General features: G+C 33.3%; 1 protein-coding gene across 1 annotated transcript; it reads left to right on the top strand.

The window, feature by feature from the left end:
• Positions 1-2,167: 2,167 nt before the first annotated feature.
• LOC127858822 (uncharacterized) lies at positions 2,168-14,756 on the top strand. The gene is made up of 4 exons (XM_052396112.1): positions 2,168-2,310; positions 12,164-12,458; positions 12,741-13,522; positions 13,770-14,756. The coding sequence occupies exons 2-4, from the start codon at positions 12,206-12,208 to the stop codon at positions 14,619-14,621; spliced, it is 1,887 nt and encodes a 628-aa protein (XP_052252072.1). The 5' UTR covers positions 2,168-2,310; positions 12,164-12,205; the 3' UTR covers positions 14,622-14,756.
• Positions 14,757-20,473: the final 5,717 nt, after the last annotated feature.

The raw sequence follows: 20,473 nt of genomic DNA on the forward strand, positions 1-20,473 counted from the left end.
GCTGTCACTGCGATATTAAGGCTTAAGAAATAAAACGCTCTTTTAATAAATCCCGTATTTCCAAAGTATCGATGAACAGTGTTACAAACGCTTCATTATGCTGTCCATACCGATGTATGAGTTTTCTTTAAAGACACGGTATTTGCTTTTAAATTATCAGGAATGTAATTTCGCTGGTATGAACAAAATATAATTTTCCGTGTTTGACTCTATGACATTTTTTAAATAACGCTATTGCATAAATCTGGGGAAAGTATAACGATTTAATTTTGATAATGTTATATAATAAAATTAAATGGCCGAGGGAGTTTGGTCGGATATATATCTTCAAATGACAGAAATCTTGTCATGTGATCGGTGCTGTGATTAAGTTAATTAATTTGAATTTCAGTTTGAAAATAAAGTACTTTTGAGGTGTGTGATATTTATCACAAAAACGGATGAAAATTAAGAGTTCAATGGTACTTAAAACTGTCTGAGTACACATTTTTAAGGAGCATGGTTACATATTTTTAAGGACCTTTTAATTTTTTTTCAGTAAGATTATTCTTAAGGTGTTCAATCGTCTTTTCCCGAACATTTAGCGACAAATATGCTAAATTGCCTGTATGGTCGCTTATATTACATTCACGTCGTATCGCCTACAATAATTGTTAAACTAGTGCAACACTTTCTAACAGTTCAAACAAATCAGCAAACATTCATGTATATTCAGAACATGCTATAAAACAACAGTTTTCATTTGGTCAAGAAAATGACTTTGTCCACTAGCTTGTGGCTGATGCTGGACCACATGCGCAATTGTTGGGAAATGTTGTTTACATGTATTTGCAAACCACCATGTCAACGGGTTGCCATCGAACTGACAATCCACGCGCATGATTGTTTACATACCGTACCGCGCAACTTTAAAGCGATTTCGCTTATTAAATTCAATGTTGCTAAGTTTTTGAATTCTTCTAGTTTTGGTTAATATTGTGTCCTTTTCACTGTTTGTGAATGTCATGCCTCACGTTGATGCCTCGTTTGAGGTCCAATAGAAGTTTATTGCCGTTTTAAGATAAATGTTTATATGCCTATAATTGCCTTCTTTTAGTCTTGATACGTTTCCAAACAGTGCAAGTTATTATTTTATGCAATATTACAATAGTATAGTTCACGGCCATAAGTTATTTATACAAAACGTTATCACAAATTTAAGTTTTTAGAGACATAACTGACTAAGACAAAACGATAATAATATGAGAAACAGTACACTTTTTTAATAAGTACGTTGCAGAACATGAAAATTATCTTTAAATAATTATCGTCACAAAATACAACATGAAAAGTCAATTAAAAACAATTTTAGAATCAATGTATATGGATATTTTTACCATGGCTATGATACATGGTTATGAAAATGATAACCATCGCAACAAATCATTTGACCGCAAACATGTATTTTACCTTCAATAAATACCTTTAATATAAAAACGAATAACAGTTGCTGTGGCTAGTTGTGTATTTGCAACAAACTTTGTCGATCAAAACATACATACATATGGCAAGCGAAATGCACATTAATTCCTTAAACCACGGTTTAACAGTTAACTATATAGTTAAGATACTTTGAACCCGGGTTCAAAGTGCCGTTTGCACATTAAATCCTTAAACCCGAGTTCAAGAGTTTGAACCGCAGTTCAAAGTGTGTCTAAAAATAGATACAAGTCTGTTATCTGAGACGACCAAATAGCGGAGCTTAAACCACAATTAGCTATATATAGAAGGTAAATGCCGCGATTTCATTGGTCCTCTCTTAACTATAGGGTTAAGAGACTTTAAACTGCGGTTCAAAGTCTTAAACTGCGGTTAAGAGGCGCGGAATGCACATTAATTATTTAACAGTTAATTATATAGTTAAGAAATTGTGAACCCGAGTTCAAAGTGCCGTTTGCATATTAATTCCTTAAACCCGAGTTCAAGAGTGTAAACTGCGGTTCAAAGTCTTAAACTGGGGTTAACAAGCGCGGAATGTACATTTATTATCTAACTGTTGAATATATACAGTAAAAATACTAAAATGAAAGTTTTGACACACCATGCGGATGCCCTATCAAGTAAAGGTGACGATTAACCAAAACGAAGTGTAATATAACTTATTTTTAAATGGGTTTTATGCGGTGCGAGTGTTCACAAAACACCGGTTGACCTTGAAAATGACATGGGACGATGATGGGTAAAAAACAATCTCGTCGAATAACATTTCTCAATTATCAACGAGTTTAAGCCGCTGACACTGCATTACATGGGAAGAAAAGGTGATATAAGGTATGTTGTTAATTCATGTTGTCATTGTATTACCAAATTTATGAATGTAATCGCTAAATTATCTCAATTTCTTAACCCGGAAGTGGATAGTTTCGATTTATTTACGGAACCACATACATTGATAAATATGCACTGTAGCAAATCTTCATATAATCAAGCTTTGTACAGAGAATAAGAAAAAAAACACTAGTTTAATAATATAAATCCTTTATTAATCAAAATCATATGTTCAACCTCTCCTATACCACTATACCATTGTAACGATTTGGAAAACAGACCGGACTAAAACATCCGTATTAATAATAATAATAACAACAAATAAAAGCTTTATTTACAAAACGTTACACAAAAAAGAAAAATGGAAAAATGGCATGACAACATTTTATAATGACAATTTAACTTAACTAATACAAGAATAATGGATATGCATTAATTATAAATAATTTAATAAAGCGGGGTGCTAAGAGTTCTTCATCGACGCACTCCCACTCAATGAGGTCTATTAATGTATAAAGTTTCAAACTGATGCTATTAATACTTTTTAACGAGACAGACGACGGACAAGTGATCCCTATAAGAAAACATTTGGTAGAAAACAATATTAATGCATAGTATTCGATACAAAAGCATTTGTTCGTTAACAGAAAATACTATAATTGTAACATAATTATACTATGTACAACAACCTCAAGGTAGACATAATGTAATACAAATTTGTAGTTAGTTAAATAAACAAACTATAAAATGAATCATAAACATAATTGTCTCGCGTTCTGAGAAGACTGGACATAATGCTGATGCGTAAATTGTCATCCCAGATGAGCCTGTTCAGTCCGCACAGGCTAATCAGGGACAACAATATCCGCTTTTATGGAATGTTTCGTTTAAATGATGTCTCTTCTTAGCGAAAATCCAGATAAGGCGGAAAGTGTCACTTAACGCATAAGCATTATGCCCAGTTTTCTCAGAACACGACACAATTATGCATGTTCAAAACCATTTCTAGCTACATTTTCCCACATTCTCTTTCACTATTGCTTTAACTTATATTTTTATAGAACCGTTTCATCAAAGATCGTACGACAATCTTAATTTATTACTTAAATTTAAAAACTAAAAATATACAAGCTGTTGATAAATAGCTCCGCAAGATATAAGCCATCGGTAAGAAAATGGTGAAATAAATGATTTTACTAGAAATAAGCAAAAATATGCTTCGGTCTGTTAAAATAATGTTTCTTTGAAATTCGTATCGTATTCTAAATTTGTCGTACGATGTTTGATGAAACGGGCCCATAAGAATATAAGTTAAAGCAAGAATTTGACAGTATTTGAGTGATCTCAGCTATATCATACTCTTGGACACTCTCAAATACTGTTAGAGAAAATACTATATTTGTAACATAATTATACTATGTACAACAACCTCAAGGTAGACATAAGTGTAATACAAATTTGTAGTCAATGAAATTAAAAAACTGTAAAATGAATCATTAACATAATTGTGTCGCGTTCTGAGAAAACTGGTCATAATGCTGGTGCGTAAATTGTTATCCCAGATTAGCCTGTGCAGTCCGCACAGGCTAATCAGGGACGACAATTTCCGCTTTTGTGGAATGTTTCGTTTAAATAATGTCTAAATATTACTTTGCTTACTGATTCAGCACATAGTTTTATTTTTAATCGCAGGCAAAATGTATTTGTGATACCTTTTTTTTCGCCGCAGAATTCATGCATTAACGGATCAGTTGTAGCCATAACGGATCACGTGATCGAAACCTCTCCGGGGGCATCTAACATGCTATTTGAATTGTCGAAACATGAACTGTGTTGTTTACAATGACCAAGTTACATTGCCAGTTATAAATAATGTTCATTATTTGTTGTATTGTTTTCTATATGTGATCTTGTATATACACGTTTCGCATGGTGTTCTTGTGTGAATTATCTGTTGAAAAACCTAAATAGATCGAAAAGATGGGCATCTTATAAACAATGTTAATTGTTTTAATCATATCTAATCATCGGTATTGATCATGGAACATAAATAAAACATTACGAGTGAGATCATTTATTGAAAGAATCAACAAGATGTGCATATATTTTAATATATTATATTATCAATACGCATATTATCACGCTTGATCCGTTATTGCCCTAATTCTTCATTTCATTTAAGGTGTTGCAAAATCTTAAACACGAATCAAAACTGAAACGGACTTTTGCAGGGAGAAAGACTACTAAATGGCCTTTAAATTAATGCGTAAACTCTTTACTTTCCAACAGAGTTTTAGAATGTGGCCGCGAATAATGTTAAACCTCTATTTGGAAACGAGACGGAAGTCAACAAAGTCGTTTATACATGTCGCCAAAACATACCAAAATGTTTGACAACGAATAGCTCCGATTACGACTCAATCGATGCGTTAAAAAAACGGCCTTGAAGATGCTGTGTGCAAAATATCATCTAAAAATGTCAACTATTCATCGCAATACGCATGGTCTTGAACATCAAAGTGATCCGCTATGGGTAATGATCCGGTAATGGTAACTTGACTGTACAGTCAGTCAACCAGTTTAGAATAACCTGGCAAAAAACGTTAATTCACAAGTCCAGTCCACAATAATTTCTTTCGGGATTTAGTGTCAAAGTGAGATGATGTAAAAATAAAGGGTAAAATTTATTTTGTATGATCACAGGTTAGGCCAGATGGCATATGCAGTTTTTTGTCAAAAATAGCCAATTAAAGTTCACCTTTTCGGAAAATTATTTAAAATCATCCAACTTACAGAATTAGTATTTCAAAACATTATCATGGCATTTGTTTTCAATCAGCAATTTTTGTATTTCAAAATAATAAAGCCTTCTATTTCCATATGCGCATTTCAAAACATAACTCATTCATTCAGTTCTGGTTAACTTTTTGCTGCATTTATCCCCCCTGTAAGCATAATACAAAAGCTTTCTTACTAAAACTTTGTATCTTTATTCCTTTACCTAATGTATACCTTAGACACTTATCATTTTGTTTTTATTGTGGCATTATGGAAAATTTAATACAAATTAATCGGAACTGCTGATTTTCCAGAGCTGATTGACAAACTGTACACCAATCCGAATCGACTGTATTTCGGTTAGGGGTATTTCTATCAGATTTATACCATAAAAGGATCACAAAGAAAATATATAAATATAACCTTATTTGCTGCAATAACCTCACACTTTTGACGAGTCTGCGTTGTCTGCAAAACCACTTTGAAGTTTTCTTTCTATATCTTGGAATGCTGTTTCAAACGTACGTAATAATTCACTAACTTCATCCGCCGCCATCTTGATAGAAATGCGCCAGGAACAAAACAATATCACATGACGAAACGATGGGCGTTAATTGGTTAATAATTAATGTGCAGAGACAACCAAACACCTTAGGTCTTAACCTATTTTTCAAAGTCTTAAACTGCGGTTCAAAGTCTTAAACTGGGGTTAAGACGCGCGGAATCCACATTAATTATTTAACAGTTAACTATAGAGTTAAAAGACTTTGAACCCGAGTTCAAAGTGCCGTTTGCACATTAAATCCTTAAACCCGAGTTCAAGAGTTTGAACCGCAGTTCAAAGTGTGTCTAAAAATAAAAACAAATCTCTTATCTACATAATTCAGAGACAACCAATCAGCGGAGCTTAAACCACAATTAGCTATATATAGAAGGTAAATGCCGCGATTTCATTGGTCCACTCTTAACTATAGAGTTAAGAGACTTTGAACTGCAGTTCAAACTCTTGAACTCGGGTTTAAGGATTTAATGTGCAAACGGCACTTTGAACTCGGGTTCAAAGTCTCTTAACTATATAGTTAACTGTTAAACCGTGGTTTAAGGAATTAATGTGCATTTCGCTTGCCATACAAATCTCTTATCTACATAATTCAGAGACAACCAATCAGCGGAGCTTAAACCACAATTAGCTATATATAGAAGGTAAATGCCGCGATTTCATTGGTCCTCTCTTAACTATAGAGTTAAGAGACTTTGAACTGCAGTTCAAACTCTTGAACTCGGGTTTAAGGATTTAATGTCTCGGGTTCAAAGTCTCTTAACTATATAGGTAACTGTTAAACCGTGGTTTAAGGAATTTATGTGCATTTCGCTTGCCATACATAGACGTACATAAACAAACAAAAAAGTAATCATTAAAAACGCAGAGAAGCCTATTATCAGTGAGATAAAAATAATAATCCAGAAGTACCTTTCATAGTGTTAATACATTTCTAAACATCTAATAATTCCTTAAATGAACTTAATCAGAAGCGATCAACATAAAGATACTACCGTTTTAATAGGTCGCATCGTACTAATTGACGAATTCCCTAATGTTTAACATTTAAAAAAATGTGTACATATATAAATCGCAGTCGTTTGCGTTCGACCCCGGGTTACGTTTAACACTTAATACTTCAGTTTCGAGGCGTTAAACGAATTTACTACGGCAATCAGCTATTATATGTCAGCAAGGTTCACACTAACAATAAAATTACGCAGAGAAAAATATAAACAGCAACATTTGAAAATGGGGATTATCCCACTTTTAACAGTTCAATTTGTTTCCAGTATTTAAATTGAGAGAAGCTCTAATGGGAAATCGGAAATTGAACCAAACATTTTTCCATGGGATTGTTTTTCTCATTTGAACATAATAACTTTAATGTATCAATAATTTGCGAACGAAAATCAGCACCAATCTGGTCATTAGTCGTTATATTGTATGACCGAGTAAAAATAAGCCTTTTTGAATAATTGGAAATTCTCCAAAAAAAATACCATTCATAAGTTTGGAAAAAAAAATCCTATGTAAAAGTATAAAATCCAATGAAAAAAAAACGAAACCCAATGTATTAAATATAAACAACCCATAAGCAGGAAAATTGTGCACGTACATTTCACAATTAGAGAAAAGAAATTTCAAGCAAAAAGTCTCCGTTTCTCTGTTGGCTGTTTCAAACAAAGTCTATCCACAATAGTAATCTTCTTTCATCTAGTGTTTATATAAAAATATAATATGGAAACTAGTCTTACAAAAATGCTGTTTACAGCTATACTTCTTGTGCAATGTACATGGACATATACTATCATGAAACGCATGATCTCTTTAACACTAAAACACTGTCACTTTCCGCACTAAAGTAAATTTACCATTAACAATCATGGATCGAACTACACATTTATTTAAAGAACATGAAATGGAATCGATAAGTTTATTGAACAGACGTATGCTATGCATGGGACTACATTCTAGACTCACAGCAGAGATCAATTTCATGTACATGGCTGTGTATCAGCGATTGCGGAAATATATCATGTGCACTTTCTGTGAATCTGAATGTTACAAAACAGACTATTAATTATTTTTTTTTAATATAAATCCAAAAAGAAACTATTTTAAAAGACATTCAAAGTCATTTGAAGACTTATTCTTTTATAACTTCTTTACTAGGTTTGAGTTTAATTTATTGCGAGCAGTCGTGTTACGCTTTTGATTGAATCATGATATAGCTACATTTGCCAAATATGTACCTTATATATTTTTATACTTGTATACTTGACTAAAACGGTGTATAGGCAACCAGAGAACAACACTATTAAACATAAAAATAGTAACATGCCCTTCCTCTGTAGAAATACTTTTTCAAATAAAAGGGTGTTTTACAAGCTTGACATAAAATGAAACTGGCTGGTTTGGATTCACGTCAGAAATATTGATTACATTGTAAAAACGTTTTATAAGAGTTTTGTTGTAACAGAACATACTTAACATAATACGAAGTGCATATGCTAATAGTACACTAAGTTCCGGAACAACAACACCACTTAATACCATTTCAAATAACACCGATATATTCACGTCTGTACTATAGGAGCGTACAATACTATCTGCTTGCTATCATAGAGATACATATACAGGGGGTGTGTTTTCCTACAGGCGTGGTCAGTGCACGCGTCATCACATATTACAATAAATGTATTAAACCGTGAGCGCACATATGGAAAAAGAAGTGATACTATCAATAACGGATGGAATAGAAATAGGTATTTTGTTATTTTTAAAAATCAATTCTGAAATATAAATGATATACTGTTTCTTTTTAATTTTATATTTAAAGTTAATATATCACAGAGTTTAACCGCGCGACCACATAAAGCAATTTAATAATTTGGATTTACTAGAATGAGCAAAGAAAGATTCCAAAATTTAATTAAGTGCTAATAAGTAAGTATTTTGATTGCTTTGAATGGATTCAATTGCTTTACTATAATTGATAACATGATCGATACTATTTGAAATGTAATGTTATGTTTATACATTTAATTAGCTTCAACTCAATTAAGTATTGCTTTACTAATTTAGGGATACTATTTATATAATAATCATTAATTAACACAATAATTTTCACAATTAATATATTTAATTAAATCTTCATTCAATAGTCATCATGACGCTAACAATTGGAATTAAACATGTCCCACATCAATGAAATTGAGATTTAACTTAGAACGGCGTTATACAGAATGATATCATTCGTTTTAAAGAACAAACAAGCTTTATCTCAGAAAAACATGTTGTTCTTATCTTCATGTATCGCTTTATTTTTGTAAAGTAAAGTTGTAAAGTTAAACAGAAACATATATTTATACTATTTATTAACTTAACATTCAAAGAGCATTATTTACTAAATCACAACTGTCATTATATTTGCCAATTATTAAGAAAGTAATATCTTCATTAATGTATATATATATGGAAAATATGTATAATATCTAATAAATCTGACCCGGACGATGTTTTTTTTTCATGTTTGTTTTATTGTTGACGCTCTCACTATAATGATGCTGTGCGTGAATCAATCCTTTCATACAAGGAACTTATACTTGTTTAAATCTACCATATCTCATGCCATGTATCTTTTAAGTGTACATTTGCAAAACGATCAATTTGAAATGCCTAAGTTGAAAAAATATTCTTTCCTGTTCTGTTCTGTATACTAATGTAAACATAATGATTCCTTGACATTGAAAGAATGTGTGTAGTTCAAGAAATGAATTTATAAAATATTTGTCGTTCGTGAGTATTTAAACTGGCATTAAAATCAACGAAAAAACAATTAACTGATATAATATTAGGAACTATTAAATAATAATGCGAATATTATTTCAAATCAATCAGATAGTCGAAACTTATAACAACTGTCTGGAAACCAATCAGTTTTAATATACATTTAAACAGCTTTTAAACAGCAAACAAAGTGCTCATACAACACTCAACATTCAAGAATAAAACTCGAAGACATAATCTCAGTAACGTGTTACTAATAAATTAATAATGAAAATCATGTTTTGATGCATAATTTTGGTTCTTTTATTATGTGCTATTATTAAACCGGCTGTTTTGGAATTTAACTCGAAACTTTTGTCTTATACCGTGATGATCGTCGCCCGTCCGTGTATGTGTGACGTCCGTTATCTTTAACTGCAAACGCCATCTCGCTGGGCGGAAAATGACAAAAATCACATAACTTTTCGTGTGTGATCATCTTTAAAATTGATTATATGGTTTCCTTTTGTTAATGAAGAAGGTCACGGGGTTAACAACCGAGTTTTAACAATGAAAACTGAAAGATCTTATCCGAAACCGCACAGCCAAGAGTTTTAATATTTGGTATGAAACCTTGGATTGTTGCCTTCTACACGTTTGTCGTAAGCATCACCCCTGGGTTTTAATATGTCCCACCCTGGTTTTAATTTATTAACCTTATTAACACGGGGTAAAGTCATTAAGAAGTTTTCTGAAACAAGGCCAGGATGTTTGGTATGTGTTATGTTACATCGTGTAGTGGTTCTCTGAAAAGTTATATAGAAAACGATGTAAAACAATCTTCTGCTCTGAAACCGCTAAAGCAGCGCTGTAGAATTTGTGATCTTAAATCATATTGTGCTTCTCTACCAAAACATCGTAATGAGATTCTACGAAAAAAAAATCAAAGCATGCTCCATGGTTCAAAATTTGCCTCGCCTAATGAACACTTAATGTTCGGATATTTATAGTGTAGACTATACAATCTCATCTTAAATCTCAGAATGTGGTATGTGTAACGTATCAGTGGTATTTGCTACGTATCATCTTCTACCAAGCTGTTGAAATCATGCCCCTAGGTCAAAATTGTATGGGTTTTTTTTTCCGATTATATAATAAAGTGAACAATTTGAAAATCTTGTTCTCTGAAATCGAGGGGCTCAGATGTATTTGCGACGTAGCCAAGTGTAGTGGACCATTATAAAGTTTGTTCACATACGAAAATTAGCCCCTTTATAGGGATTACTTGTGTGTAGCTCGCACGAGAACAACTTTGAAATTATACCCCTGAAATAAAAGGGACCCCATACAAGGAGGTACAGTTTCTTTGATGATGCAACGATCCTTAAGGGCCTTATTTTTCAATACTGTCGTTGTTTAACGAATTCACAAAAGAAGTGCTTCTTCACAATAGTGTACTATATGCAATCTGTATTATAGTCAACAATACATAATTCGACACAGTATCATACTTACATTTATTTGAAACCAATATAAAATAGCTACTTGAAAGAATTATCAGATATAATTTAAAGCGATCTTATACGGAATCCGGATAGTGCCATCTATAATATCGCCCTTCTTTCATCAAGGTCGACACACGACACACGAAGCGATACACGACATTTTGCGCGACAGTCGCGGCGACGCACGATATTTTGCGCGACAGTCGCGGCGCCGCACGATATTTTGCGCGACAGTCGCGTCGACGCACGATATATTTAACACGATATATCGCCCTTGTGTAAGTAGCCCAAAATGCGATATCTCGTGTTAAATATATCGTGCGTCGCCGCGACTGTCGCGCAAAATATCGTGCGTCGCCGCGACTGTCGCGCAAAATATCGTACATCGCCGCGACTGTCGCGCAAAATATCGTGTATCGCTTCGTGTGTCGTGTCTCGCGTTCAAAGGGCGACGAACGAAACAAGAAGCGACTCACGATATTTTGCGCGACAGTCGCGGCGACGCACGATATTATTCAAATATCGCCCATATTATCCGAATCTCGTGCATCGCGGTCTAATTTCAGACCGCGACACACGACGCACGAAACAAAACTCGATATTTTGCGCGACAGTCGCGGCGACACGCGATATTTGTACTGTTCAAATATCGCTGTTATAATATCGCCTGTCGACTATCGCGTTTTCAAAAAATTAGAACGCGACCGTCGCCTTTTACGAACGCGACCGTCGCCCTTTATGAACGCGACCGTCGCCCTTTTATATGCAAGGTGTCGCCTATAAAAGGGCGACGGTCGCATTCATAAAGGGCGACGGTCGCGTTCGTTTAGTGCGACTGCCGTGTTCAAGGGACAAGATATCGCATATAAAAGGGCGACTGTCGCATTCTATTTTTTTGAAAACGCGGCAGTCGACAGGCGATATTATTAGAGCGGTATTTGAAAAAATATCGCTTCGTGTGTTGTGTGTCGACCTTGATGAAAGAAGGGCGCGATAATAGAAGGCACTATCCGGATTCCGTAATCTTATGTTATCAACTACCGTATGTTATTTTGTAAAATACAAATTGGTTAATACATGCTTTCCTCGAAAATATGTTGTCACCTCGATTTATTTTTATTTTCCGCATTTAGGTCATTGTATGTTATTCTTGAAATAGGAGGAATTGCGTATGATGCAACTGAAGAACATCACGCTGTGATTACTATTTTCTTTACTTTACGCAATTTTATGATCTGGAACAATTTGTTTTTCATTTCAGTGACTGACGAAAGTTAAATAATACTATTACAACTAGTGTATAATGGACGCTCATTTTATTACAAAAATGAAATTGCATTACTGCGTTTCGGTTGCCTTAACCGTTATGTCAACAATTCCAATCATTGCGACTGAAGGAAATCCCATAAGCGGGAAAAACTGGACCGAAGATAGCATTATATCCCTGTTTCGCTCTTATGGTGAAACCTTCTGCTCTGAAACTGAAGTGTGTGGCAACAACAGATCAACTCGAGTCAGATCTCTGAATAATTCAGAATGGATACCTTGTTGTGATGGTTTGTTTCATTTATTTATTAACAAAATATGTTCACGTCGTGAAATTTTCGGGTTGACTTGTTTTTTATTATAGATTATAAAGCGACTAAACTACTGATGGCTCACTTTGTGTTCGAGTCATTTTATTTACATTTTCAGTCTATAAAACAAACAAACCTATACTCGTAGCCTAATGCTGCATTTAAACCGATGTATATTATATACCTTTGTCGCAGCTTTACCAGCACCGGAAGTCCGTTTTGACCTTACTTCATAGTATAAACAATGTCATTGCTTTGTAGATTGCTATTGCGACGATGACTGTGAGTTCTACAATGACTGCTGTTTCAAAAGCGTGTACTCTACATTTCGGCATGAGAATGAAGAGTGTTTATATCCATTGTCAAATCAAAATATTGACATAAAAGTCGACGTAGCGTTTTACATGTTGACGACTTGCAACAAAACTATAAACTGTTATGAACTTCAGCAAAATCCCTGGGGTCCTCTCCTGCCAGTATTTTCGCCCAGTCGCCAGAAAATATACATAAATAAGAATTGCGCAGCATGCAATGGGGTTCAGGACGGCAAAGAGTGGGGTTCTTACATAGTGTTACAAAATTCTAATGCGTCTGATATAGATACAATACTCTCCGCCTTAAGATTCAGAACTTTTGCAGCAAACTGCCATGCGTTTTTCACATACCCTTACGACGATGTGTACATGTTAAGAAAGTTACAATGCTATAAAAAAGCTCTGGTAGACTCATGTCCGAAAAAACCTGCTCTGGGAATCAACAGTTTGCAATACCTTCGTCAATTTAATATAGATCAAAACAGTATTGCCGAATTATGTTCGAGTTCGTTTCATTCTGTTTATGTTCATATCTTGCGTATTAACTATTATTTTAAAAACGTATTCTGCTTCATCTGCAACCATGATAAGTTACCAAACAAAAAGTGTCCTTTGGATTCCAAATATCCTGCTAAAGGTCATTCAAATCAAAAGTTCATAACCTTTATGAAATGGATGGACACCGTTTCTGATGTGGATGCATTGCCATTTTCAGCTAATGAAGAAAAGGTATTTCATGAAAAATTATATATATTAAAAAATTAAAATTTCATCTGTTAATTTGTTGATCATCGTAGCAAATTACTTTAGGAAATTCCGAATCGTAGGATTTTTATATAGTTCAATACTAATTGTTTTATTACACTTACGAAGAGTAAATCAAGTGTTCATTGAGAACTCTTCTGGTTTTCCTAAATTGTTCACATTTCTACACTCCTACTTACATATATTGTTGAAATTGCCGTTTTGTTTTCAGAACAAGATCAAAAACAGGGTGATTCATTGCCCTGTCGGACAAAAACGCAACCTCATGGGTGAGTGCATTTTTGCACTACCAGAATGGCCCGCACTAACGGTTGGGTTTTTCGTAAAACTGATTATAGCTGAGCCGATTCGTTTACCAAATGAAACGTCCAAGGAAGATATTCAACAATTCTTCGAGGCCATTGAATTTTACATTGAGACATCGATGAACATTGAAATTGTATCTGAGTACGCCTACTTTGTTACGGAATCAGATTCTGTCATCATAGACTATTTTGCTATCGTATTTCAAGCATCAAGAGACATCACTCCATCCGTATTGATGAGTCAAATAAACCAGTTTCTTAAATCAAAATGGCTCGTCCAATTTAACAATACATCGATACTATGTAAACAAGAACTTATGTCCCAAAGTGTTCGAAGTTTGTCTCACCTTCATGAAATACAAACAAAGTACGATCTCAAATTTCTAGAAAGATCGTATAACTTAGTAATTATTGACAATCGGAGACCGAGCTACAGGAAAATGAAGATGAATGGAATGCTGCTTATAGGTAAAATATTTTTCTGTTCTTTGGTTGAATTTGCTGAAGATGAAATTTTAATGTATGATGGATATTTGATATACATCGCAGAGTATGCAAAGTATTTTGGCGACATGGAATTTGTGACCACCATCGATTTCACTGGTAAAGGTACATTCAAAGTGTGTTGGTATGACACACTATTCAAAGATTTTAAACAATCTGTTTCGGATAGCAGGGCCATACACGCGACCTATCAAATCACGTTTATGTGCACAATTTCGTGTATGATATACCTTGCACTTTATTACTACAACTGACTGGACATTGTTCAGCTGCAAATACATGATAAGAGCATTATAAGGCATGGCAATTGTGTTGGCCCTGTGTAATCGCGACTTTGATAAACACAGTATTTAACCCTTTGCATGCTGAGAAATTTGTCGTCTGCTAAAATGTCGTGTGCTGAATTTCTAAAATTAGCATTTTCTTCATTTTTTTTTTAAAGAATACTATCAAAATAGCAAACAGTTTGGATCCTGATGAGACGCCACGTTCTGTGCCGTCTCATATGGATCCAAACTGTTTGCAAAGGCCTTTAAAATTCGGTTCCAGCGCTGAAAGGGTTAAATAACACAACAGTTGAAATGAGGTTTAAACGTTGATAGTTTGCCGCCAGGTGATTTCGAGAGGTTAAATGTTTACGTTCAACAAATTATTATAAAGCTAATCATCCTCTGTTCTGCAATACTTGGATGGAATAATGTGCGTGATAAAATTACGAATACGTTAACAATATTCAATTTTATTCATTTGTCTAATTTTTAACAGATGCAATAGAATTGCTGTGTAAGTTAACTCCACATTTGATTCTTTTAACGTAACGCTGTTCATCTACTGTCATGCTTCATGAAATGTCTTACAAAATAATATGGTCATGTTAATGCCACAGACGCAATGCCTATATTATATCAACGAACATCTTAAAACTCTTAACATATTGGTAAGTATGGTAGCACTGGATCCCGTAATAAATATCAGTTACAAACGTGAATGGTCTATACTAGGTTACGACGCACTCTGTATGCCTCTGTATAGTTGTTTTTTCAGAACATTACATTGCTATGGCTTATTTTTTTTATCATTTTTGCTTTTAAACGATTTTTTAATTTATTTTAACCGTGCATTTTACACCTATGTAAATATATCTACAAATGATCAACCTCAGTATCGTATATATGTGTTTTGTTCATTTACAAATATGTTGTTATACATGCTAACGCTTATTCTGATTTCAATCTCAGTTTCGTATTTGTTGTGATCATTTACAAATATGTTGTTATACATGCTTACGCTTATTCTGATTTCAATCTCAGTATCGTATGTGTTGCGTTCATTTACAAATATGTTGTTATACATGCTTACTCTTATTCTGATTTCAATCTCAGTTTCGTATGTGTTGTGATCATTTACCAATATGTTGTTATACATTCTAACGCTTATTCTGATTTCAATCTCAGTTTCGTATGTGTCGTGATCATTTACAAATATGTTGTTATACATGCTAACGCTTATTCTGATTTCAATCTCAGTTTTGTATATGTTGTGATCATTTACAAATATGTTGTTATACATCCTAACTCTAAATCTGATTTCAATCTCAGTGTCGTATGTGTTGTGATCATTTACAAATATGTTGTTATACATGCCAACGCTTATTCTGATTTCAATAAATATGCGTTAAAAAATAATTGTGTTTAATCTATGATAAGTTTTCACAAAGATAATTCTTCAATTTTAACTAGTATGCATTTTGCATGATATGTAATAAGTAAAAACAGCCTTTAAAGATCTACCTAAACAATAAGCTTCAAAAGACAATTATGAAAAGACACCGGACTTTTATCATATTAGATTGAAGTAAAATAAGTTGATTATAAACAATTCCTAACAATGTGATGTTTTAACACGCAGTTCAATGTAACCGTTTATTAAAGGAAACGCATTTGGCAAAAATTCGCTCCCAATTATTGTTTCTCATATGATGAATGATTTTCGAAAAATTCTATAAAATCATATGCATGTAAATTTTCTTGTACGTGATATGTTCTTGATGGTTTAATAATTACTTTTGCTAAACCAAGCCACAAGCAAGAGCATTTTATTTGTTGGAGATTACATAACTTTAAAGTACATAATTTGCTATCTCATTAATTCTGGTACTCTGTTAAAGAATAACACAATTGCATGTGGTGTTGTGTTGAAAAACAAATTAAAAAGTAAAAAGAAACAAGAGCTACGTTTTTGAAACACAATGCTCCCAGTGCGATTTGAAGTCCCCCGGCAGATATTTTGGAGAAAACAAAGCCCCTAACTTGGCAATATATCGATGGACCACAACGAAAATCCCCCTTCATCGGTAAGTCATGTTCGTAGGCCCAAATACCAAAAATCAGCTCAATATCTGCATTGCCGAAAAAAAAATCAGAAAAAAAAGTCCAAAGCCCATAACTGCGAAACAAACACAATGGACCGGAACGATTTTACACTTCGTCTGTAGCTAATGTAGGTAGACTAACATACCACAAAAAATAAGCTCATTATCTGAAAGCTTGGTTAAAAAACTCTCTGGAAAACGGTTATTATAGAAAAATATAATTCCAAGGCCCATAACTTTGCCAAAAATCAATGGACCGGAACAAATTTCACACTTCATCTGTAGGCTATCAAGGTAGAACTACATACCGAAAATCAGCTCAATATCTGAATGTGTTGCGTAAAAACATCCGGAAAACAGTAGTTATACTGAAATTTATGTCCAATGCCCATAACTGCGCCAAAAATCAATGGACCAGAACGGATAACACACTTCATCTGTTGGTCATGTGGGGAGACTCACGTACAAAACAATCAGCTAAATATTTTAAAGCGTTGCGTAAAAAACCCGCCAGAAAAAGGTTATTATAGAGAAAATTTTACAAGTCCAAAGCCCGTAACTTAACCATAAATCAATGGACCGGAACAAATTTCTCTCTTCATCCGTACGGCGTTTATATAAAGACTCGCATACCAAAAAAATCCAGCTCAATATCTGAAAGTGTTGCATAAAAAAAAAAACATCCGGAAAACGGTTAGTATAGAGACCATTTATATATCCACTTTTGTCTCAAATCTCCATGCCTTTTACTTTCAATTAATAAAAGCTGATTATATACCTTGTAAAAGAATATTACTCAAAATACATTACTTCCATGGTAAATAATACATGTACCTGCAAAACGATAAATACAACATTTCTCCTTTAAAGCTTGTTACTTCCTTTTGCGAAAATTTAGATCAGTCCAATGCCCGTAACTTCGCCAAAAATCAAATGACCGGAACGAGTTTCAAACGTCATCTGTAGGTTATGTCGGAAGACTCACATACCATAAATCAGCTCAATATCTGAAAGCGTTGCGTAAAAACATCCGAACAACGGTTATTATAGTGAATATTTTTTAAGTCCAAGGCCCATAAGTACACCAAAAATAAACAGACTGGCACGATTTTCACAGTGCATATGTGGAATGTTTGTAGGCTTGCATAACAAAAATCAGCTCAATATCTGAAAGCATTGCATAAAGAAAAACATCCGACAAACGGACAAATATTACTTTCCTTGTCAAAATGACCTGTTCCTGCCAAATGATATTAAAAAATATATCCCCTTACAGCTTATTACTTTACTTAGAGCAGTATCTTCGTCAAAAATCAACGGACCGGAACGAATTTTAAAATTCAACTGTATGTAATGTAGGTGGACCAAACATCAGCTCAATATCTTAAAGCGTTGCGTAAAAAAAACTCCGAAAAACGGAGAGGAAAAGACGGAAAGACGGAGGACAGTGCGACTGCTATATGCCATCCTACCGGTGGCATACAAAATACAGTCAATAGTGTTTGTAGACAAAAAGGTAAATAACAGATGAAAATGGCATAAAGAAACGAGTTAAAGGCAAGAACATATCTTTAATGGAGATTACATAACTTTAAAGTACATAATTTGTTATCTCGTTGAATCAAGTTTACACTTTTAGAATAACACATTTGCATGTGATTTTGTGTTGGGAAAAAAAAGGGAAAAAAACATTTCCCAGTGTGTGACGACACAACAGTAAATATTAATGTAATAACAGATTAAAGTGGCATAGAAAAACAATAATATAAAGACATGAATCAGTAAATAAAGACAAAAAGTAAGTATACATTGATATAACAGGTAAAAAAGGCATAGGGAACAATAATTGGTGCATATAATTATACTTAAAGGCATTTAAGTTCAACATTTATTTGTTAAATGGCGGAACGCTGTAACTAGCATTTGTAAAAGGTTAACAATAAACAATCCTCACATTTTAATTCTAATGTTGTGAGATACTTGCATTAAACAATTCCCATTTACCGTCAAAGGATTCTGAATTATTCTTTGAAATTGATATTGTTCTTAAATTATCATATATATTATTCTTCATATTTTGTATATTTCTTGGCTCCTTTATGTTTGGAATGCATTTATTCTTTTACACTTATATAAGTATTGCTAAATAAACATAATAACATTATTTATGGCTCTAGGAGACTAAGTTAAATATCCAAGCAGAAAAACAGTCATATTAATGAAAGGAAACGATTGTCCTGTTAACATTTCTTCAATTATCGCTTTAGGTATCTGCCATTCCCAACAAGAATGTTCTAAAGTCTCCTCATTTTGCTTGCCAAATGAACATAATAGATTATGTGCAATTTTCATTTTATTCATAAGACTATTTGTTTCAAGTATCATGTGAATTAATCTGTATTAGAACAACTGCACCTTTACATCGTTGGATATTAAAAGGGTAGCTAAAATATGCAATTCCATTCTTGTTCATTAATAAAAGTATTCAGTTTTGTACACCATTTTCTTTTTAGAAGTTGTAATAATGGGCCCAAAGGGTTTTGTAATGTGTTTGTAATGACGAAATATACAGTATGTTTTTCATAAATTTATCTATTACTTTTGTCACCCCTGTATCATTAATGAAACGTATTATCAAATTGTACATTCTATTTAATCATCAACAGACAAGACATAAAGGTTCCATTTTTAAGTGTACTACACATTGAATTCCAGCAACGAGCCATGACTTGAACAAAAACTTGTAAACCCTATCAATATATTTGGATAGTAAAACATTAATAATAACTGAAATTTTCTCTATTTACTTCTGATTTACCACAATGAAGTGAGAAACGTTTTAAAACATCTACCCAAAAGGGATTTGACATTCTGTAAGATGTATAAAAAGCATAATTATTACTGCAATTCTATAATTTATAAGTATCAAAATAAAGTTTTGTGTTATATCAAATTTCCCGTAAAAGAATTTTTTTTTTGAAACCAGGTAAGTTTCAATGCTGTAATAAATGCAACCAAATTGATCATTAACTTTTTAATCCCCCGTCACTGTAATCCTTTACTTGTGTTGTGAACTTTATTTTACCATACCCGTTCCATATCAAATTCAGAATATAAGACTTACTGAATATAAAATGGTAGTAGGTGGGTTAGGCAATGATATAGTGAAAGAATTAGTGTTTTCATAATTGCATTCTTACAATTGTGTTAAAATTCGTCTTTACCAGTTTTTTTCCAAATATTTTCCATTTTAGCAATATTTTAATCGAAATTTATTTTAAACATTATTGACAGGTCAACATGGAAATGTATTCCAATCACTTTAAAGCTGTGCTGCGTCCAATTAAATTTCCAATAAGTTTTTTTTATGGTATAAGAATTATATTTTTGCTTGCCAATCCATACAACATCTTTTTTTTTATCAAACTTTACACCAAGACCTGAAATATTTGCCTCATTTAAGGATTTATAAAGGGAGATAAATTCCCTTTATAAAGTTATTAAAGTCATCACTGCTACAATTATGTCTTGCTTATAATAAAATAGTAGTATCGTCCGCAAACAGATACAAAATATGTTAAATACCATTAATGGTTATACCTTTTATGCGTGTTTTCCCTCAAGTAACAACACTTCGGCGCAGAGGATACAACTATAACATAAGTGGGGTTCTCCTTGCCTGCAGTCCCTTTCAATAAGGAAAAAGTAAGATAAGAAACAATACTGGGGAACAGC

Source organism: Dreissena polymorpha, chromosome 14, assembly GCF_020536995.1.
Source record: "Dreissena polymorpha isolate Duluth1 chromosome 14, UMN_Dpol_1.0, whole genome shotgun sequence".
NCBI lineage: Eukaryota > Metazoa > Mollusca > Bivalvia > Myida > Dreissenidae > Dreissena > Dreissena polymorpha.

Bases quoted from the DNA above. Each gene is read 5' to 3' on its own strand.
- LOC127858822 (XM_052396112.1), top strand. From the start codon at position 12,206: ATGGACGCTCATTTTATTACAAAAATGAAATTGCATTACTGCGTTTCG. The intron at 12,459-12,740 runs GTTTGTTTCATT...ATTGCTTTGTAG, and splicing joins ATGGATACCTTGTTGTGATG to ATTGCTATTGCGACGATGAC. The intron at 13,523-13,769 runs GTATTTCATGAA...TTTTGTTTTCAG, and splicing joins TTTCAGCTAATGAAGAAAAG to AACAAGATCAAAAACAGGGT.